We start from the raw sequence: 22,977 nt of genomic DNA, 5'->3' as shown, positions 1-22,977 counted from the left end.
ATCGCTCGCTGGATCTGTGACACGATTCAGCAGGCGCATTCTGCGGCTGGACTGCCGCATCCTAAATCAGTGAAAGCCCATTCCACAGGGAAGGTGGGCTCATCTTGGGCGGCTGCCCGAGAGGTCTCGGCTTTACAACTTTGCCGAGCTGTTACTTGGTCAGGGGCAAACACGTTTGCAAAATTCTACAAATTTGATACCCTGGCTGAGGAGGACCTTGAGTTCTCTCATTCGGTGCTGCAGAGTCATCCGCACTCTCCCGCCCGTTTGGGAGCTTTGGTATAATCCCCATGGTCCTTTCGGAGTTCCCAGCATCCACTAGGACGTTAGAGAAAATAAGATTTTACTCACCGGTAAATCTATTTCTCGTAGTCCGTAGTGGATGCTGGGTGCCCATCCCAAGTGCGGATTGTCTGCAATACTTGTAAATAGTTATTGCTAACTAAAGGGTTATTGTTGAGCCATCTGTTGAGAGGCTCAGTTGTTTTCATACTGTCAAACTGGATATAGTATCACGAGTTGTACGGTGTGATTGGTGTGGCTGGTATGAGGTCTTACCCGGGATTCAAAATCCTTCCTTATTATGTCAGCTCGTCCGGGCACAGTGTCCTAACTGAGGCTTGGAGGAGGGTCATAGTGGGAGGAGCCAGTGCACACCAGGTGGTCATAATCTTTCTAGAGTGCCCCAGCCTCCTTCGGAGCCCGCTATTCCCCATGGTCCTTTCGGAGTTCCCAGCATCCACTACGGACTACGAGAAATAGATTTACCGGTGAGTAAAATCTTATTATAATATTAAATGTTTCAAAAAATACTTTTTAAACTATCTTAAATTAAACATTTAAAAAAAACTGTGTTATGAATGTTTTTAAAGGGAAAAATTGTCAGTTAGGTGTTAATGGAGCCGATCGCAGGTGCGACTAGTCGCAGCTCGGCGTACTAAGTCGCACCCATGTGGCCGTGTCGCAGGCTGGATGAATATGGCTACATATGTTCTACTGTTCTTTCCAGGAGTAAATCAGGAGCAAATAAGACTGTTCTCTCCAGGAGTAAACCAGCATATACAATACTGTTCTCTCTCGGAGTAAACCAGGCGCATATACTACTGTTCACTCTAGGAGTAAACCAGGCGTTTACACTACTGTTCTCTCTAGGAGTAAACCAGGCGTTTACACTACTGTTCTCTCTAGGAGTAAACCAGGCGTTTACACTACTGTTTTCTCTAGGAGTAAACCAGGCGTTTACACTACTGTTCTCTCTAGGAGTAAACCAGGCGTTTACACTACTGTTCTCTCTAGGAGTAAACCAGGCGTTTACACTACTGTTATCTATAGGAGTAAACCAGGCGTTTACACTACTGTTCTCTCTAGGAGTAAACCAGGCGTTTACACTACTGTTATCTATAGGAGTAAACCAGGCGTTTACACTACTGTTCTCTCTAGGAGTAAACCAGGCGTTTACACTACTGTTCTCTCTAGGAGTAAACCAGGCGTTTACACTACTGTTCTCTCTAGGAGTAAACCAGGCGTTTACACTACAGTTCTCTCTAGGAGTAAACCAGGCGTTTACACTACTGTTCTCGATAGGAGTAAACCAGGCGTTTACACTACTGTTCTCTCTAGGAGTAAACCAGGTGTTTACACTACTGTTATCTATAGGAGTAAACCAGGCGTTTACACTACTGTTCTCTCTAGGAGTAAACCAGGCGTTTACACTACTGTCATCTATAGGAGTAAACCAGGCGTTTACACTACAGTTCTCTCTAGGAGCAAACCAGGCGTTTACACTACTGTTCTCTATAGGAGTAAACCAGGCGTTTACACTACTGTTCTCTCTAGGAGTAAACCAGGTGTTTACACTACTGTTATCTATAGGAGTAAACCAGGCGTTTACACTACTGTTCTCTCTAGGAGTAAACCAGGTGTTTACACTACTGTTATCTATAGGAGTAAACCAGGCGTTTACACTACTGTTCTCTCTAGGAGTAAACCAGGCGTTTACACTACTGTTATCTATAGGAGTAAACCAGGCGTTTACACTACTGTTCTCTCTAGGAGTAAACCAGGCGTTTACACTACTGTTCTCTCTAGGAGTAGGGATACGGTCCTTAGGTCGACCTCACTTAGGTCAACAGTCATTAGGTCAACCACTATTGGCCGACTTGAGTTTTTCATAATTTATTTTTTTTTTCATACTTTACGATCCACATGGACTATGATTGGGAATAGTAACCTGTGCCGTGCGCAGCGATAGAGGAGTGAGGCACCTTGACAGAAGTTTTCTCGACATGGGAGGGGACATGGTGCACTAATTGGGGTTCCTGGTCACTTTACTAAGAAAATGACACAAGAAAAAGAAAATAAACTTATGTTGACCTTTTTCCATGTCGACCTGATGGCCATGTCGAACTTTTGTAGGTGTTGACCAATAGTGGTCGACTTAATGAATGACGACCTAAATATGGTCGGTCCAACAAACCCAATCCCTAGGAGTAAGCCAGGCGCATGTACTACTGTTCTCTCCAGGATGAAACCAGGAGCATATACTGCCCTTGCTAACCTGGATACAACTTTCATATACTGCCAACTCTGCAAACTAAACAAAATTAGCCTTTTTTTCTCTTACGTCCTAGAGGATGCTGGGGACTCCGTAAGGACCATGGGGTATAGACGGGCTCAGCAGGAGACATGGGCACTCTAAAGACTTTAGATGGGTGTGCACTGGCTCCTCCCTCTATGCCCCTCCTCCAGACCTCAGTTAGATCCTGTGCCCAGAGGAGACTGGATGCACTGCAGGGGAGCTCTACTAAGTTTCTCTGAAAAAGAATTTTGTTAGGCTTTTTTTTTTCAGGGAGCACTGCTGGCAACAGGCTCCCTGCATCGTGGGACTGAGGGGAGAGAAGCAGACCTACTTAACTGATAGGCTCTGCTTCTTAGGCTACTGGACACCGTTAGCTCCAGAGGGTTGGAACACAGGTGTCGTCCTCGCTGTTCGTCCCGGAGCCGCGCCGCCGTCCTCCTCACAGAGCCGGAAGATAGAAGCCGGGTGAGTATAAGAAGAAAGGAGACTTCACAGGCGGCAGAAGACTTCAGATCTTCACTGAGGTACCGCGCAGCGGTAACGCTGCGCGCCATTTCTCCCACACATACACACACAGAAGGCACTGTACGGCTGCAGGGCGCAGGAGGGGGGGCACCCTGGGCAGCAATATTAACCTCAAGGGACACTGGCTAATATATTAGATACCGCGGAGGCAGTATATTGAAACCCCCCCGCCAGGATAAAGAATTCGAGCGGGACCGAAGCCCGCCGTTGAGGGGGCGGAGCTTGATCCTCCAGCACTAACCAGCACCATTTTTCTCCACAGCAAGCTGCAGAGAAGCTGCTCCCCGGACTCTCCCCTGCTGAGCAAGTACAGAGGGCAAAAAAGAGGGGGGGGGGGGCACATTTAATTGGTGCAGTGAGTGTATTATTTATTCTATAAAAGAGCGCTGTCACGATCCGGGTATCTGGACGCCATTTCTTACCCATCAGATGCCTCCTAAGGCTGGCTCAGCGCTCCAGGACCGGATCCCATCTGTTATCCTGATGTGTACATTCCTGTATCCCCTCCTGTCACTCTGGGACGCTGTCACAGTAAACGCCATATTACACCTGGCATGGCGTCTCCCGCGGCCTCCGCCGCCGTCCCGGAACTTCTGCATGCAGAGTGTCTGAGTGGCGATTACGTCAGCCGCGGCCTCCGCTGTGTCCGCGTGGTTGGATGTGCATCTGTCAGCCTGGCGCCTCCTGTCTCCGGTGGCCGGCGCCGCCATTACTGTTTTCATTTCCACATGGATTACAAACCAAACTTCCCTCCAAGTGTCTGCATGGGCGCAGCCATCTTGGATTCTGTCAGCTGATCATTTCCACCAATCTGTTCTCAGTATTGATATATAATCTGCATAATTGCCTAGCCAATCCCTTCCTTGCTGCAGGTATAAATACACTGTGCCTGAGCAAGGAAGGCGTCAGTGCTTTGGTTGTCAAACCTAGTTCCTGTTTGTCTCTCTCCTGTGATTGTCTTCCAGGTTCCAGCTCCTGTCTCAAGACTTCCACCATAGAGACCCGCACCAGCATTCCACCTGCGGTGTAGCCTGACTCTCCAATCCATTGTGGATTCATCTGTTTCCAGCTACAACATTACCTGCTTCCAGCTCAGCTTCCAGCAGAGTACAGCTTCCCTTAAAGGGCCGGTGTCCTTTCTACACTTTACCACTCTCCACCGGTATTATTATTTCTCCGCTCTCAAGTTCTACATTTCAGTTCATATTTCATCGCTCCCAAGTTCATTTATTATTTGACTGGTTCCAGCCAGTATCCACTCCGTGCTAACAACAGTCTGGTTCCAGCCAGTATCCACAGCAGCTGTTTTATCTTCAGCAACCCAGCTTTTCCTGGAACACCAGCTGGCACAATCCTGGGTTATCTCCATTGCTACAGTCGGGCCTGGTAAGGACTTTCCATCTAGAAGATCATAAGAACTATCTCACACTACCAGTGCCCTGTGGCTCCTGCCATCCTGTAGTACCCAGGAACTGTATTTATTCTTTGCTGACTTTTACGTTTTCTTTTACTGCTGCTGTGTTGCGGAGTTGTCATAATAAACATCATTGACTTTTATCCAAGTTGTCGTGGTCACGCCTTCGGGCAGTTATTAATCATGTTACTTACATGTCCAGGGGTCTGATACAACCTCCCAGGTTCCGGTACATCTCAGCCCCTACAACTGAGGCTGCCTCCCGTCAGCTCAGGCCCTCAGTTGTGACAGTAAGCACTGACCTAATGAATCCAGCCGGAGACCAGGATCAAGCGGCCAGGCCGATGCAAGAACTGGCAGCCCGACTAGAACATCAGGAGGCTGCACAGGGCCACATCATCCGCTGTCTCCAGGATCTCTCTACTCGGCTGGATGGGATTCAGACAACTCTCCGTGGATCAGGCGCGTCTGGTGCGTCAACCACAGTGACTCCAGCTATAACCCCACCCACCTTACCCATTTCTGCTCCACGTCTTCATCTTCCAACGCCAGCAAAATTTGACGGATCTCCAAGATTTTGCAGGGGATTTCTCAACCAGTGTGAGATTCAGTTTGAGCTACAACCTGGCAATTTTCCCAGTGACCGTACAAAAATTGCCTACATTATTTCTCTTCTCAGTGGCTCAGCCCTTGATTGGGCATCACCGTTATGGGAGAGGTCCGACACCCTGCTATCTTCCTACACTGCCTTCGTGTCAACATTCAGGCGCATCTTCGACGAGCCAGGCCGGGTAACCTCAGCTTCATCCGAGATTCTCCGTTTACGCCAGGGGTCACGTACTGTAGGACAATATCTGATACAGTTCCAGATCCTGGCATCCGAACTGGCATGGAACGACGAGGCCCTGTATGCTGCATTCTGGCATGGCTTATCTGAGCGTATTAAAGATGAGTTAGCTACCAGAGACTTACCTTCTAAGTTAGATGAGCTAATCTCACTCTGCACGAAAGTTGATTTACGTTTCAGAGAGAGAGCAACTGAGCGTGGAAGATCATCTGCTCCAAAATCTTCTGCTCCTCCTCCTCGTCAACTGTCACCATCTAAAGATGAGCCCATGCAACTTGGCCGTTCCCGTTTAACTCCTGCTGAGCGCCGAAGACGTCTCTCCGAGTTTCTCTGTCTCTATTGTGCAGCTCCATCTCACACCATTAATGCCTGTCCCAAACGTCCGGGAAACTCCAAATCCTAGCTCGCCAAGGAGAGGGCCGGCTAGGAGTAATGATCTCCTCTCCATCTCCTCAAGATTGTAATCTCCCAGTCTCGCTTCAAGTTGCTCAACGTTATCGGAACGTCATTGCCCTCCTTGATTCCGGAGCAGCTGGGAACTTTATTACCGAAGCCTATGTTAAACGGTGGTCCCTACCCACCGAGAGACTTCCTTCGTCCATTTCTTTAACTGCCGTGGATGGCAGCAAAATTTTTGATGCAGTTATTTCTTTAAGGACTCTACCAGTTCGTCTGAGAGTGGGAGTTCTTCATTCCGAACTTATTTCTTTTTTAGTGATTCCAAGAGCCACACATCCTGTGGTCCTGGGCCTTCCATGGCTCCGTCTTCACAATCCTACAATTGATTGGACGACTACGCAAATCCTGGCATGGGGTTCCTCCTGTGCTGAGACATGTTTGTTTAAAGTATTGCCTGTCTGTTCTTCCTCCCCCAGGTCGTCTGATGTTCCACCTCCTCCATATCAAGATTTCACGGATGTGTTCAGTAAAGCTTCTGCTGATATCCTTCCTCCTCATAGAGAATGGGACTGTCCGATTGATCTCGTTCCAGGGAAGGTTCCACCTCGAGGCCGAACTTATCCGTTGTCTCTGCCTGAGACGCATTCTATGGAGGAATATATTAAAGAGAACCTAGCAAAGGGGTTCATTCGACCTTCTTCTTCTCCAGCCGGCGCAGGCTTCTTTTTTGTAAAAAAGAAAGATGGTGGTCTGCGGCCGTGCATCGACTACAGAGGTTTGAACGACATTACCATCAAGAACCGTTATCCTTTACCCCTGATTACTGAGCTCTTTGACAGAGTTAGCGGAGCTACCATCTTTACAAAGCTGGACTTGCGAGGTGCATACAATCTCATCCGGATCCGTGAGGGTGACGAGTGGAAGACCGCCTTTAACACCCGTGACGGACATTATGAGTACCTCGTCATGCCCTTCGGATTGAGCAATGCTCCAGCTGTCTTCCAGCATTTTGTCAATGAGATCTTCAGAGACATTCTATACCGTCATGTCGTGGTCTATCTAGACGATATCCTCATTTTTGCCAACGATTTAGAGGAACATCGTTTTTGGGTTAAAGAGGTTCTGTCCCGTCTCCGTGTCAATCATCTCTATTGCAAATTAGAAAAATGCGTCTTTGAAGTCAAGTCCATTCCGTTTCTAGGGTACATTGTGTCCGGTTCCGGACTAGAGATGGATCCTGAGAAACTACAAGCAATCCAAAATTGGCCGGTACCCTTAACCCTCAAAGGGGTCCAGAGGTTCTTAGGGTTCGCCAACTATTACCGAAAGTTTATACGAGACTTTTCCACCATTGTGGCGCCTATTACTGCTTTCACTAAGAAGGGTGCTAACCCGTCCAAGTGGTCTGAAGAAGCCATGCAAGCATTTCATCTTTTAAAACAAAGGTTCATCTCTGCGCCTGTTCTGAAACAGCCTGACATCGACTCTCCTTTCATCTTAGAGGTGGATGCCTCCTCCGTTGGAGTAGGAGCGGTGTTATCTCAGAGGGCTAAAGATGGCCATTTACACCCTTGCAGTTTCTTCTCCCGGAAGTTCTCCCCAGCTGAGCGCAACTATGCCATTGGCGACCAGGAGTTGCTAGCCATCAAGCTCGCTCTAGAAGAGTGGAGGTATCTGTTGGAGGGAGCTTCTCATTCAATCACCATACTTACAGACCACAAGAACCTTTTATACCTGAAGGGCGCACAATGTCTCAACCCTCGTCAGGCCAGATGGGCACTTTTCTTTTCCAGGTTCGACTTTAAACTCCAGTTCTGTCCGGGCTCTCAGAATCGCAAGGCCGATGCCCTTTCCCGCTCATGGGAGCAAGAAAATGAGTCGGAGTCTTCAGACAAGCATCCTATTATAAATCCGTTGGCATTCTCCACGGTAGGGATGGACTCTACGCCCCCATCAGGGAAAAGTTTTGTGAAGCCGATGCTAAGGAAGAAGCTCATGCATTGGGCCCATGCTTCCCGTTTTGCCGGACATACAGGTATCCAAAAAACCCTGGAGTTTATCTCTAGGTCCTATTGGTGGCCAACTCTGAAAAAGGACGTCTTGGAGTTTATTGCATCTTGCCCAAAGTGTGCCCAACATAAAGTATCCCGCCAGTCGCCTGCGGGGCAACTGGTTCCACTATCCGTTCCCCGTCGACCATGGACCCACTTGTCGATGGATTTCATTACAGACTTACCCATGTGCAACAAGTTCAATACCATCTGGGTGGTAGTTGACCGGTTCACCAAGATGGCACACTTCATTCCTCTCACCGGTCTTCCGTCAGCTTCCAAGTTGGCTCAAGTATTCATACAAGAGATCTTCCGACTCCACGGTCTTCCTGAAGAAATTATCTCAGATCGAGGAGTTCAATTCACAGCCAAATTCTGGCGAAGTTTATGTCAAGTCCTCCAAGTCAAGCTAAAGTTTTCCACGGCTTACCATCCTCAGACCAATGGTCAAACCGAGAGGGTGAATCAGGACTTGGAGGCCTTCCTCCGCATCTATGTGTCCTCCTCTCAAGATGACTGGGTTCAATTACTTCCCTGGGCCGAGTTCTGTCATAACAACCAGTATCATTCTTCATCTGCTTCAACACCATTCTTCACTAACTTTGGATTCCACCCTAAAGTCCCTGAGTTCCAACCGCTTCCAGCAACTTCTGTTCCCGCAGTGGATATCACCTTGCATCAGTTTGCCAATATCTGGAAGAGCGTACGATCAGCTCTGCTCAAGGCATCGTTCAGGTACAAGAAGTTTGCGGATAAGAAGCGTCGAGCAGTTCCTGCTCTCAAGGTGGGTGATCGGGTATGGTTATCCACGAAGAATTTGAGGTTAAGAGTTCCCAGTATGAAGTTTGCACCTCGCTATATCGGTCCTTTCAAGATTGAACAAGTCATCAATCCTGTTGCTTACAGACTCCAGTTGCCTCCCTTCTTAAAAATACCCAGGACATTCCATGTTTCCCTGTTGAAACCGCTGATCTTGAATCGGTTTCATTCCTCACTTCCTCCAACTCCGAAAGTCCAAACTCAACGAGGCGTTGAGTATGAAGTGGCCAAGATCCTGGACTCACGTCACCGTTACGGTCAACTACAATATCTTATTGACTGGAAGGGTTATGGTCCTGAGGAACGTTCATGGACCAATGCTTCTGATGTCCATGCTCCTGCCTTGGTCCGGAGATTCCATTCCAAGTTTCCTCAAAAGCCAAAGAAGTGTCCTGGGGCCACTCCTAAAGGGGGGGGTGCTGTCACGATCCGGGTATCTGGACGCCATTTCTTACCCATCAGATGCCTCCTAAGGCTGGCTCAGCGCTCCAGGACCGGATCCCATCTGTTATCCTGATGTGTACATTCCTGTATCCTCTCCTGTCACTCTGGGACGCTGTCACAGTAAACTCCATATTACACCTGGCATGGCGTCTCCCGCGGCCTCCGCCGCCGTCCCGGAACTTCTGCATGCAGAGTGTCTGAGTGGCGATTACGTCAGCCGCGGCCTCCGCTGTGTCCGCGTGGTTGGATGTGCATCTGTCAGCCTGGCGCCTCCTGTCTCCGGTGGCCGGCGCCGCCATTACTGTTTTCATTTCCACATGGATTACAAACCAAACTTCCCTCCAAGTGTCTGCATGGGCGCAGCCATCTTGGATTCTGTCAGCTGATCATTTCCACCAATCTGTTCTCAGTATTGATAATCTGCATAATTGCCTAGCCAATCCCTTCCTTGCTGCAGGTATAAATACACTGTGCCTGAGCAAGGAAGGCGTCAGTGCTTTGGTTGTCAAACCTAGTTCCTGTTTGTCTCTCTCCTGTGATTGTCTTCCAGGTTCCAGCTCCTGTCTCAAGACTTCCACCGTAGAGACCCGCACCAGCATTCCACCTGCGGTGTAGCCTGACTCTCCAATCCATTGTGGATTCATCTGTTTCCAGCTACAACATTACCTGCTTCCAGCTCAGCTTCCAGCAGAGTACAGCTTCCCTTAAAGGGCCGGTGTCCTTTCTACACTTTACCACTCTCCACCGGTATTATTATTTCTCCGCTCTCAAGTTCTACATTTCAGTTCATATTTCATCGCTCCCAAGTTCATTTATTATTTGACTGGTTCCAGCCAGTATCCACTCCGTGCTAACAACAGTCTGGTTCCAGCCAGTATCCACAGCAGCTGTTTTATCTTCAGCAACCCAGCTTTTCCTGGAACACCAGCTGGCACAATCCTGGGTTATCTCCATTGCTACAGTCGGGCCTGGTAAGGACTTTCCATCTAGAAGATCATAAGAACTATCTCACACTACCAGTGCCCTGTGGCTCCTGCCATCCTGTAGTACCCAGGAACTGTATTTATTCTTTGCTGACTTTTACGTTTTCTTTTACTGCTGCTGTGTTGCGGAGTTGTCATAATAAACATCATTGACTTTTATCCAAGTTGTCATGGTCACGCCTTCGGGCAGTTATTAATCATGTTACTTACATGTCCAGGGGTCTGATACAACCTCCCAGGTTCCGGTACATCTCAGCCCCTACAACTGAGGCTGCCTCCCGTCAGCTCAGGCCCTCAGTTGTGACAAGCGCTCTACAGTCTGGGATTTTATTCCAGTGTCCAGTGGCGCTGACTGTGTGCTGGCATACTCTTTCTTTGTCTCTCCAAAGGGCCTTATTGGGGGGGGCTGTCCCCATAATTGTATATCCCAGTGTGTGTGGGGGTGTCAGTATGTGTGTGTCGACATGTCTGAAGCGGAAGGCTCGTCTAAGGAGGAGGTAGAGCAGATGATTGTGGTGTCTCCGTCGGCGACGCCGACACCTGATTGGTTGGATATGTGGAATGTTTTAAATGCAAACGTGTCTTTATTACATAAAAGATTGGACAAAGCAGAGTCCAGAGAAAAAGCATGGAGTCAATCCATGGCTTTGACTGTGTCACAGGGCCCTTCAGGCTCTCATAAATGTCCCAGGTAGCAGACACTGATACCGACACAGATTCTGACTCCAGTGTTGACTACGATGATGCGAAGTTACACCCAAGGGTGGCCAAAAGTATTCATTATATGATTATTGCAATAAAAGATGTTTTGCATATCACAGAGGACCCGTCGGTGCCTGACACGAGGGTATGCATGTTTAAGGAGAAGAAACCTGAGGTAACCTTTCCCCCATCTCATGAGCTGAACGCTTTATTTGAAAAAGCTTTGGAAACTCCGGACAAGAAACTGCAGATTCCCAAGAGAATTCTTATGGCGTATCCTTTCCCCGCACAGGACAGGTTACGGTGGGAATCCTCGCCCAGGGTGGACAAGGCTTTGATGCGCTTGTCCAAAAAGGTGGTGCTACCGTCTCCAGACACGGCAGCCCTCAAGGATCCTGCTGATCGCAGACAGGAGACTACCTTAAAATCAATTTATGCACATACGGGTGCCTTGCTCAGACCGGCAGTAGCGTCGGCATGGGTATGTAGCGCAATAGCAGCATGGGCAGATAACTTGTTATCTGACATTGACACCCTAGATAAGGATAGCATTTTATTGACCTTGGGTCATATTAAAGACGCAGCGTTATATATGAAAGACGCTGCGAGAGATGTTGGGCTATTGGGTTCAAGAGCCAATGCCATGGCAATTTCTGCTAGGCGAGCCCTGTGGACCCGCCAATGGACGGGTGATGCTGATTCTAAGAGACATATGGAAACTTTGCCTTACAAGGGTGAGGTTTTATTTGGGGAGGGCCTCACGGACCTGGTATCCACAGCTACCTCGGGTAAATCTTCTTTTTTGCCTTATGTTCCCCCACAGCAAAAGAAAACACCTCAATATCAGATCCAGTCCTGGGAAAAGAATGCCTGCTACGGCTAGTTCCCAGGAACAGAAGTCCTCCACTGCGGGAGTCCGCGCCGGTGGGGGCACGCCTTTGACTCTTCAGCCAGGTCTTTGTTCTGTCAGATTTGGATCCTTGGGCGATGGAAATTGTATCCCAAGGCTACAAACTGGAATTCGAAGAAGTGCCTCGTCGCCGATTTTTCAAGTCGGCTTTGCCAGCTTCTCCCCCAGAGAGAGAAATAGTTTTAGCTGCAATACAAAAGCTGTGTCGACACCAGCAGGTGATTATCAAGGTTCCCCTAATACAACAGGGGAAAGGGTACTATTCAACCCTATTTGTGGTCCCGAAACCGGATGGCTCGGTCAGACCCATTCTGAATCTAAAATCCCTAAACCTGTATCTAAAGAGGTTCAAATTCAAGATGGAATCTCTCCGGGCAGTGATCTCCAGCCTGGAAGGGGGGGATTTTATGGTATCACTAGACATAAAGGATGCATACCTTCATGTCCGCATTTATCCTCCTCATCAGGCGTACCTGAGATTCGCTGTACAGGACTGTCATTACCAGTTTCAGACGTTGACGTTTGGGCTGTCCACGGCCCCGAGGATTTTCACCAAGGTAATGGCGGAAATGATGGTGCTCCTACGCAGGCAAGGAGTCACAATTATCCCATACTTGGACGATCTCCTGATAAAGCGAGATCGAGAGATCAGTTGCTGAAAAGCGTGTCACTCTCCCTGAGAGTGCTGCAGCAACACGGCTGGATCCTAAATCTGCCAAAGTCGCAGTAATTCCAACGACTCGGATATCATTTTTAGGAATGATTCTGGACACGGAAAAGAAGAGGGTTTTTCTCCCAACGGAATAAGCCCAGGAACTCCAGAACATGGTCAGAGACCTGTTAAAGCCAAAAAGAGTGTCAGTTCATCAATGCACTTGAGTACTGGGAAAGATGGTGGCGGCCTACGAGGCCATCCCCTTCGGCAGGTTCCATGCGAGGACATTTCAGTGGGACCTTCTGGACAAGTGGTCGGGGTCCCATCTACAAATACATCAGAAAATAAGCCTGTCCCCCAGGGCCAGGGTGTCTCTCCTGTGGTGGCTGCAGAGTGCTCACCTTCTAGAGGGTCGCAGGTTCGGCATTCAAGACTGGGTTCTGGTAACCACGGACGCGAGCCTCCGAGGATGGGGAGCAGTCACACAAGGAAAACATTTTCAGAGACTGTGGTCAAGCCAGGAGGCTTGTCTACACATCAACGTGCTGGAATTAAGGACCATATACAACAGCCTATGACAAGCGGAGACTCTTCTTCGCGACCTACCTGTTCTGATTCAATCAGACAGCGTCACAACAGTGGCTCATGTGGACCGCCAAGGCGTGACAAGGAGCAGAGTGGTAATGGCGGAAGCCACCAGGATTCTTCGCTGGGCGGAAAATCACGTAAAGCGCGCTGTCAGCAGTCTTCATTCCGGGAGTGGACAACTGGGAAGCAGACTTCCTCAGCAGACACGATCTCCATCCAGGAGAGTGGGGTCTGCATCAAGAAGTTTTTGCAGAGATAACAAGTCGTTGGGGCTTCCTCATATAGACATGATGGCGTCACGCCTCAACAAGAAGCTTCGGAGGTATTGTTCCAGGTCAAGGGACCCTCAGGCTGTAGCGGTAGACGCCCTGCTGACACCGTGGGTGTTTCCGTCGGTCTATGTCTTCCCTCCTCTTCCACTCATCTCAAAAATACTGAGAATCATAAGACGAAAAAGAGTCCAGACAATACTCATTGTTCCGGATTGTCCTCGAAGGGCCTGGTAGTCAGATCTTCAGGAGATGCTCACAGAAGATCCGTGGCCTCTTCCTCCCAGGGAGGACCTGTTGCAGCAGGGGCCCTGCGTGTTCCAAGACTTACCGCGGTTACGTTTGACGTCATGGCGGTTGAACGCCAAATCCTTGCTAGGAAAGGTATTCCGGGGGAAGTCATTCCTACTCTGAAAAAAGCTAGGAAGGAGGTGACGGCGAAACATTGTCACCGTATCTGGAGGAAATATGTATCTTGGTGTGAAGCCAAGAATGTTCCTACGGAAGATTTCCACCTGGGCCGTTTTCTCCACTTTCTGCAGACAGGAGTGGATATGGGCCTAAAGTTAGGCTCCATTAAGGTGCAGATTTTGGCCCTGTCAATATTCTTTCAGAAGGAATTGGCTTCTCTCCCAGAAGTCCAGACTTTTGTAAAGGGAGTGCTGCACATCCAGCCTCCTTTTGTGCCCCCAGTGGCGCCATGGGACCTTAACGTGGTGTTACAGTTCCTTAAGTCACACTGGTTTGAACCTCTTCAAACAGTTGAGTTAAAATTCCTCACTTGGAAAGTGGTCATGTTGTTAGCTTTGGCATCTGCGAGGCGGGTGTCCGAATTGGTGGCTTTGTCTCACAAAAGCCCCTATCTGATTTTCCATGTGGATAGAGCAGAGTTGAGGACTCGTCCTCAATTTCTGTCTAAGGTGGTTTTATCGTTTAATATGAACCAACCTATTGTGGTGCCTGTGGCTACGGGTGACTTGGAGGATTCCAAGTCTCTTGATGTAGTCAGGGCCTTAAAAGTTTATGTAGCCAGGACGGCTCGGGTTAGGAAAACAGAGGCACTGTTTGTCCTGTATGCAGCCAACAAGGTTGGCGCTCCTGCTTCTTCGCAGACTATTGCCCGCTGGATCTGTAACGGCTGGATTGCCGTTGCCAAATTCGGTAAAGGCCCATTCCACTAGGAAGGTGGGCTCTTCTTGGGCGGCTGCCCGAGGTGTCTCGGCATTACAACTTTGCCGAGCAGCTACTTGGTCGGGTTCAAACACTTTTGCTAAATTCTATAAGTTTGATACCTTGGCTGATGAGGACCTCATGTTTGCTCAATCGGTGCTGCAGAGTCATCCGCACTCTCCCGCCCGGTCTGGAGCTTTGGTATAATCCCCATGGTCCTTACGGAGTCCCCAGCATCCTCTAGGACGTAAGAGAAAATAAGATTTTAAACCTACCGGTAAATCTTTTTCTCCTAGTCCGTAGAGGATGCTGGGCGCCCGTCCCAGTGCGGACTAAATTCTGCAAGGCTTGTATATAGTCATTGCTTACATAAGGGTTATGTTACAGTTTGATCAGTCTCTGGCTGATGCTGTTTTGTTTCATACTGTTAACTGGTTAGTATATTCCATGCTGTACGGTGTGGATGGTGTGGGCTGGTGTGTATCTTGCCCTTAGATTAGCAAAAATCCTTTCCTCGTACTGTCCGTCTCCTCTGGGCACAGTTCTTTAACTGAGGTCTGGAGGAGGGGCATAGAGGGAGGAGCCAGTGCACACCCATCTAAAGTCTTTAGAGTGCCCATGTCTCCTGCGGAGCCCGTCTATACCCCATGGTACTTACGGAGTCCCCAGCATCCTCTACGGACTAGGAGAAAAAGATTTACCGGTAGGTTTAAAATCTTATTTTAGGGCACATTCTGTGCTAGTGAGCGCGACTTCTGAATTCTGTCCTACTCCACATGAGCTCCTTAATGTAGAGTATAAGGCATTTTAACATGTCATCTCCTTTTAGGATGAAGATTTCACAGTGACACTATTTCAACTAATAAAACAAAATGGTGTTGGATCATGGGAATACTTTGCTAGACATCACAGTCATTATAAACCTATACAGAGTATTATGTTTGGCATTCATCTGGATAGCAACGAATCCAGACTGTTGTCCCTTGGAATGGATCGGATGCTGGTTAGTATTTTTTGTTGTTGATAGAAATATATATTTAGGGTAGTACAATAAGCATTCAATATAAAGATCTTATTATGTTTCTCCTACAGGTAGAATATGATCTTATTAATAGCACTAAAGACTGTCTAGTAATTGGGAGCAGTGAACGGATTGACCAGAGTGGGGTTCCACAGTGTTTGGTTTGGTACCCTCCTTTGACTAAAGAATGCTTTATCCTTGTTGCTAACGATCAATACAAAATGAAACTTTTCAATGCCACTACCAAGATGTGCAGGTAAGCAGAAACGCTCTCCATGAGTCCGCTTCCTCCTCCAGGGTAACACTTTGTGGGGGTTTCCCATTCCTCAGAACTCACCACCACACTCGAATCACAACAGTTCTGTGTGTTATATTTAGGAGAAGCTCATAGGGACCTCCCAATTAGTAGTGCCTGCAGAAGAAAAAAATGTCTGCAGTCTAAGGGGTAAATTTACCAAGGTGGGAGTTTATTTTTTAGAACTGTTGATATTGCCATAGCATCCAATCAGATTCTATCTATTATCTTCTAGAAGTAGCTAGATAAATGTTAAGTAGAATCTGATTGGTTGCTATGAGCAACATCACCAGTTCTGAAAAACTCCCACCTTAGTAAATTTACCCCTATGACTCCATTTTTGTAGGAACCTGCCCATGTTTTTATTACATTTGGTGTCAACAAAATGGGCAATATTAGATTTTGGCTCTAGTATTTTTCTGTGTCATTAGAAATAAAGAAATTATAGACATTACGGGGTAAATTTATTAAAGGTTCTAAAAATGAAAAGTGGGGCTGTTGCCCATAGCAACCATTCAGGTTATGGCTATAATTTTCTAAGATGCAATAGAGAATCTGGTTGCTATGGGCAACATCACCACTTTTTCATTTTTAGAACCTTTAGTAAATTTACCCCTACCTGTGCTATTAAACGCCGGGTGAATAATTGTAACTGGATGTGAGGGCATGTTAGTAATCATTTTGTAGAGTTGTACTAATCTACAAACATTACTTTGGTAAGATGCTTAAGACAGATTTGTGTATAGCTCCTTTTTTATTTATTTAACATACATTTACATTATTTATATTGTAATGTATTATTATTATTATTATTATTATTATCTTTATATACATTGTATTATTTTTATTCTGTTATTATTGAAGCAAGTTTTTTTTTTCTTTTGTTCTGACATCAAGTGTTTGTAGATCTGCCTGTAGAAATCCTGCATTTCCTTCTTCTCGTCTATCTGCCCATTAGTGTTCCCATACCTCCTCTTCTGTTTTTCTCACTGTTAACCCTCTTTCTTTCTCCCACTATGCGTTCTCTCTTCCACTCCACATCTGGTAAAGACAAACAAATAGTTATTGGCTGTATAGAGAAACCGTTATATGCGGACGGGCATAGGGCATTCAGATCTGATCGCTGTTCGCTGATTTTGCTGTCCTGCAATCAGATAGTCGCCGCCTCCAGGGGGGGAGTGTATATTCGCCATGCAGGTGTGCGATTGCATGTGTAGCTGAGCAGCGAAAAATATACTTTGTGCAGTCTATGCGCAACCCAGGACTAATGGGCCCTACACACTTACCGATCCGCCGCCGAGCTGCCTGACGGCGGATACAGCCAATGGTGGGAGTGACGTTTCTTCACTCCCCCCGTCACCCGGCTCCATAGCACTGCATGCTAATATGGACAATCTTGTCCATATTGGCCTGCATGCATAAGCGACGGGGCACCAACGATTAACAAGTGCGCATCGTTAGTCATTGGTGCATACACACTGCACAATATGAACGAGAACGTTCATATTGTGCATTGTATCTGCCAGTGCGATAAGAACAGGCTGATCAGGGCCGGAGCTGACGTCAGACGTCTCCCTGAAAATGCTTGGTAACAGCTGCGTTTTTCCGGACACTCCCTGTAAACGGTCAGTTGCCACCCACGAACGGCTTCCTTCTGCCAATCACCTTGCAAACGCCCATATGATTGGCTTTTTCGCACCATCCTGTCGCTGGCCGATGATGCCTGTTGCTGTTGTCCGATGCGCGCGTGCATTGCGGTGCATACGCATGCGCAGTTAGGATCTGATTGCCCGCTGTGCGAAAACGCAGAGCAGCAATCCGATCTGAATTACCCCCTATATGACACTCACAGAGGCAAAAGAAGTGTCGGACAATGCCACTGCAGTAGCGTACCTCCATCATCAAGGAGGCACTCGCAGTCGGATGGCAATTAGGGAGGTAAGCTGCACATTAAGGTGGGCAGAACTTCATCATCCAGTCGTTTCCACAGTATTCATACCCGGAGTTTTAAATTGGGAAGCGGACTTTCTCAGCCGGCACGACATTCATGTAGGCAAATGGGCCTTGCACCCAGAAATCTTTCAGATTCTGGTAAATAAATGGGGTCTGCCGGAAGTGGACCTGATGGCTTCACGTCAGAACAACAATGTACCAGCATATGGGTCAAGAACAAAGGATCCCGAAGCAATCTACGTGGATGTCCTGACAGTGAGATGGAAATTTTATCTGGCATATGTCTTCCCACCAATCTCCCTGTTGCCCAGGGTGATTCGAAAATTCAAACAGGAAGGGGGCACCATGATACTAATAGGGCCGGCGTGGCCCAGACAAAATTGGTACACGGATCTGCAGAGGCTATCCGTGGACGGTCCGTTCCTACTGCCTCAATGACCAGATCTACCGATTCAGGGTCCCTGTCTTTACAAACACTCTGATCGACTGTCTTTGACGGCGTGGCACTTGAAACATCCATTTTAAAACCAAAGGGCTTTTTACAAGCAGTAATTAAAACGATGCTTAAAGCAAGGAAGCCATCCTCAGCTTGCATCTATTACTGGATATGGCATGCTTATTTTCAGTGGTGTTCTACTAGAAAATATGATCCAAGGTCCTTTAGAGTTTCAAGAATTCTAGCGTTCCTTCAAGCTGAAATGGACCGAGATCTCCGCATAACTTCCCTGAAGGTACAAGTGTCAGCATTAACGATTTGGTTCCAAAGGAAAATTGCATATTCTACAAGATGTTCGCACTTTTTTTCCAGGGAATGCTTCACATTCAGTCTACATTTGTACCACCTACAGCTCCTTGGTACCTAAGACTGGTTCTCAGGGCGCTTCAGATGCACAGTTTGAACCACTGCATCTCGTGCATCTCAAATGGTTGATAGTTAAAGTTCTCTTTCTACTGGCAATTGCTTCAGCTAGAAGGGTGTCAGATTCAGGGGCATTGTCGTGTCACCCTCCATTTCTGTTATTCCATCCAGACAGAGCAGTTCTCCGAACCAAATCTGGATATCTTCCTAAGGTGGTCTCAAAGTTCCATCTTAATGAAGAAATTGTAGTTCTGGCCTTTCAATCGCCAGATCTCTCTGTGGGAGATGCATCATTTATTTATTTATTTATTTAACAGTTTCTTATATAGCGCAGCATATTCCGTTGCGCTTTACAATTAGGACAACAGTAATAGAACAAAACTGGGTAAAAACAGACAGACATAGAGGTAGGAAGGCCCTGCTCGCAAGCTTACAATCTATAGGGAAATAGGCATAGATACACAAGGATAGATGCTACCTATTGCATAATGGTCCACCAGATTGCTAGGTTCTTAATGGGTTGTATGATGATACCCCACAAAGTTATCCAAGTGTCAGGAGGGTGTGAGACTAAAGAAAGACAAGATATGTGATGTTATGAATACTCTACAGAGGATGTAATTAGATAGGGAAGCACTGAAGAACTGGACTTAGTTAGTGCACTAAGGATCTACGTGGATCGTACCAGTGCCAACAGATGAACAGACTCTCTCTTTGTTCTATACAGATTTCACAAGAGAGGGTGGCCTGCCAATAAGCAAACATTGGCTAGATGGCTTTGGATGACTATCTCAGAAGCATACTCTCAAGCCGATCTCCCTATCCCGGATAATGGGGCTCATTCCGAGTTGATCGCTAGCTGCATTTGTTAGCATCGCAGCGTTCAGGCTAAAAAACGTCAGTTCTGTGTATGCGTATGTGGCGCAATGCGAACGCGCGACGTACGGGCACAACGAACGATGTAGTTTTGCACAGGGTCTAGCGATGGATTTTAGTCGCACTGCTTGCCGCAGAGTGATTGACATGAAGTGGGCATTTCTGGGTGGCAACTGACTGTTTTCAGGGAGTATGCGGAAAAACGCAGGCGTGCCAGGAAAAACAAATTACCAAGTAATTGGTCTGGCGCAGATTATGGAAATGGGTTCTCTGCGCACTGAGGTGTTAATCTGAGGCGGGCTGTGCTGCTGGTAATGAGGGGTGTCCCACCCCCCCTTAAATGGTAAGTATACAGATGTGGATAAAACCACAGGGAACCAGCGCTCAAACCCTATTTGTAGTGGTGAGTGATACGGTTATAAAGTGAAGCTAAAATCAATAATGAAAAAGCAGGTAATATACTTAAGGTTGTTTATTCTAAGATGCTGAGATACTTTCTTTCCCAACAGGTATAAATTCGGTTTAAAAGTCAATCAGTGATTGGGGCACGCTCCTGGTTTGAGCTTAAATTCTGAAGTGCAAGGTTCAATTGAAAGAACAAATGCTGTAATCTTTGTAAAGTCGAAAAAAAGAAAAAGAAAAATGCCACAAAAAAATATTAATGATAATATGTACTAAAGTCCAAACGGTTTACAAGTCTATACAGACAGCGGCGTCCCGCTAATCTGTGCTCTGAAGTGAAGGATTCTCTTGTGAAGTGATGAACAGTTGACAGCGGTAGTGTATGCTTTGGTTAGAGTGGAGAATAAGGACCCTGGACTGGCGCTATTCCTCCTGCAGCACGTCCCACAGTAGAGCGCCCGAAACAGGCCCGCTCTGTGGGGCCGCTTACCTGGGGTGTGCGCCTGTCACAGAGGCGAAGTGGACCCGGCCGGGGCTCTCCGAGCGGCTGGCCGCGCCTCTCCTCCTCCTACAGGGACTTACCTTCTCCCTTCCCCTCCGCCTTCCACTCTCCTCTGTCTCGGGCTTCTTCCGTCGCCTGGCAACCGGTTGCTTCCGGAACTCCGGATCACGTGACCGGATGGTTTGCGGAAAGGATTAGCAGTACTGTCCTTCTTTGTAGTGAATATTCGTCCTCAGTCCAATGTAGTATAGATGGGTAGCTCCAACGCGTTTCGACCTGTTAGAAGAGGAAGACCCTAACAGGTCGAAACGCGTTGGAGCTACCCATCTATACTACATTGGACTGAGGACGAATATTCACTACAAAGAAGGACAGTACTGCTAATCCTTTCCGCAAACCATCCGGTCACGTGATCCGGAGTTCCGGAAGCAACCGGTTGCCAGGCGACGGAAGAAGCCCGAGACAGAGGAGAGTGGAAGGCGGAGGGGAAGGGAGAAGGTAAGTCCCTGTAGGAGGAGGAGAGGCGCGGCCAGCCGCTCGGAGAGCCCCGGCCGGGTCCACTTCGCCTCTGTGACAGGCGCACACCCCAGGTAAGCGGCCCCACAGAGCGGGCCTGTTTCGGGCGCTCTACTGTGGGACGTGCTGCAGGAGGAATAGCGCCAGTCCAGGGTCCTTATTCTCCACTCTAACCAAAGCATACACTACCGCTGTCAACTGTTCATCACTTCACAAGAGAATCCTTCACTTCAGAGCACAGATTAGCGGGACGCCGCTGTCTGTATAGACTTGTAAACCGTTTGGACTTTAGTACATATTATCATTAATATTTTTTTGTGGCATTTTTCTTTTTCTTTTTTTCGACTTTACAAAGATTACAGCATTTGTTCTTTCAATTGAACCTTGCACTTCAGAATTTAAGCTCAAACCAGGAGCGTGCCCCAATCACTGATTGACTTTTAAACCGAATTTATACCTGTTGGGAAAGAAAGTATCTCAGCATCTTAGAATAAACAACCTTAAGTATATTACCTGCTTTTTCATTATTGATTTTAGCTTCACTTTATAACCGTATCACTCACCACTACAAATAGGGTTTGAGCGCTGGTTCCCTGTGGTTTTATCCACATCTGTATACTGGCGCAGATTATGAGCTAGTTCTGCTAAAAGCAGCCAATGAAAAAGGGATAGTTCGTCCCAATGCAAATGAATATTAAAACCGAAAAAAATTAGCGCTAATAAACTGGATATGTTTAAAATGACATACATTTATTACATATTCCACACAATTGATTGTTGCAACAAATATCTAAAAATATGATAATAAGGGCATAGCAAAGCACTGCTTATATTTGATTGATTAAAATCATGCACATATGAGCTGGGACTTGTAGTTCATCTTAGGACTGTAGCCACAGTCCTGGGAAATAAAGATGGTGCGAATATTGTATTACCAGCTGCATTGGAAGATGCGAGACCTCTGATGGCTTGATTATGGACTCCACTTTGTCCTAGTGAAAGCTCCAGTCCACCGTAAATGTCCACTTGGTCACAATATTCCCTGTTTGGACTTCTAGGCTTATCTCCAATTGTAAAGATGAATCCAATAGTATGCCCAGCTCTCCACCAACGCATTTCACTGCATGCCACAGCTTTTTCAAGGTGCCAGGAAAAACGCAGGCATGGCTGGGCGAACACTGGGCAGATTTATGACGTCAAATCCGGAACTGAATAGTCTAAAGTGATCGCAAGCGCTGAGTAGGTTTTGAGCTACTCTGAAACTACACAAAAAAATGTTGTTGCCGCTCTGCAATACAACCGTTCGCACTTCTGCTAAGCTAAAATACACTCCCAGTGGGCGTCGGCATAGCGTTTGCACGGCTGCTAAAAACTGCTAGCAAGCGATCAACTCGGAATGACCCCCGTTGTCACTGCCCATTCTACCTGTTCAGTAGGTGCTTCATGGGCAGCACACCGTGGTGTCTCAGCTGAGCAACTCTGTAAGACAGCCACATGGTCATCCATAAATACATTTATTAGACATTATGCCTTTGATACCTTTGCCTCTCAGGATGCTGCGCTTGGGCGTAGGATTCTCCTGTCCAATCAGGAGCGTCCCCTCCCTTAATTGTTGCTTTGGGACATCCCAATGTAAATCCTGTGGATCTACTGTGGACCCTGAAGGAGAAAGCAAGAGTTATGGTAGACTTACCATGGTTAACTCTGTTTCTCCGAAGTCCACAGTGTCCACAGGGAACCCACCCTGACGCACTTGATTTGAGAATCTTTACACTTACTAATCCCTTCCTTCCTTCTGGTATGGAAGTGTGTGTATTCTTCTCGTCTGAATAAGTCTTCCTTCTCGCTCTAATCCTGCTCTTACCTCGGACTTCATGACAAACTGAATTCCCTGGGCCAGGAGGCGGGGTTATAGGGGACTGGACCGATGCATACTGGGCGCTATAAAAGCTTTAACCGTTTGGTTCCCGATCCTCTGACGCCACTTACAACCCAATGTAAATCCTGTTGATACTGTGGACTTCAGAGAAACAGAGTTAACCATGGTAAGTCTACCATAACTTGTTTTTTTCAGTTTCCTCCTAATGGCGGCACTGGGTGCATGGGCTGGCAAGCAAATACGTTTTTGTATGGGCGCGGTCTAGGAGTACAGCTTTGCAATTTTCAACTTGCAGCCTGTGACAGGAAAAGTTTTTTTTC

The 22,977-nt window shown here is 47.3% G+C and overlaps 1 protein-coding gene across 3 annotated transcripts in view; it reads left to right on the top strand.

Moving 5' to 3' along the window:
- CFAP251 (cilia and flagella associated protein 251) overlaps positions 1-22,977 on the top strand; it is a 263,063-nt gene that overhangs the window by 114,459 nt on the left and 125,627 nt on the right. For all 3 annotated transcript variants that reach the window (XM_063964473.1, XM_063964472.1, XM_063964474.1), the window contains 2 exons: positions 15,184-15,357; positions 15,447-15,631. In XM_063964473.1, the coding sequence (XP_063820543.1) occupies positions 15,184-15,357; positions 15,447-15,631 (359 nt within the window). The remainder of the gene's footprint in view (positions 1-15,183; positions 15,358-15,446; positions 15,632-22,977) is intronic.

Source organism: Pseudophryne corroboree, chromosome 1 (genome assembly GCF_028390025.1).
Source record: "Pseudophryne corroboree isolate aPseCor3 chromosome 1, aPseCor3.hap2, whole genome shotgun sequence".
NCBI classification, from domain to species: domain Eukaryota; kingdom Metazoa; phylum Chordata; class Amphibia; order Anura; family Myobatrachidae; genus Pseudophryne; species Pseudophryne corroboree.
The sequence above is the reverse complement of the archived record's forward strand: the minus strand, read 5'-3'. Positions and strand labels throughout refer to the sequence as shown.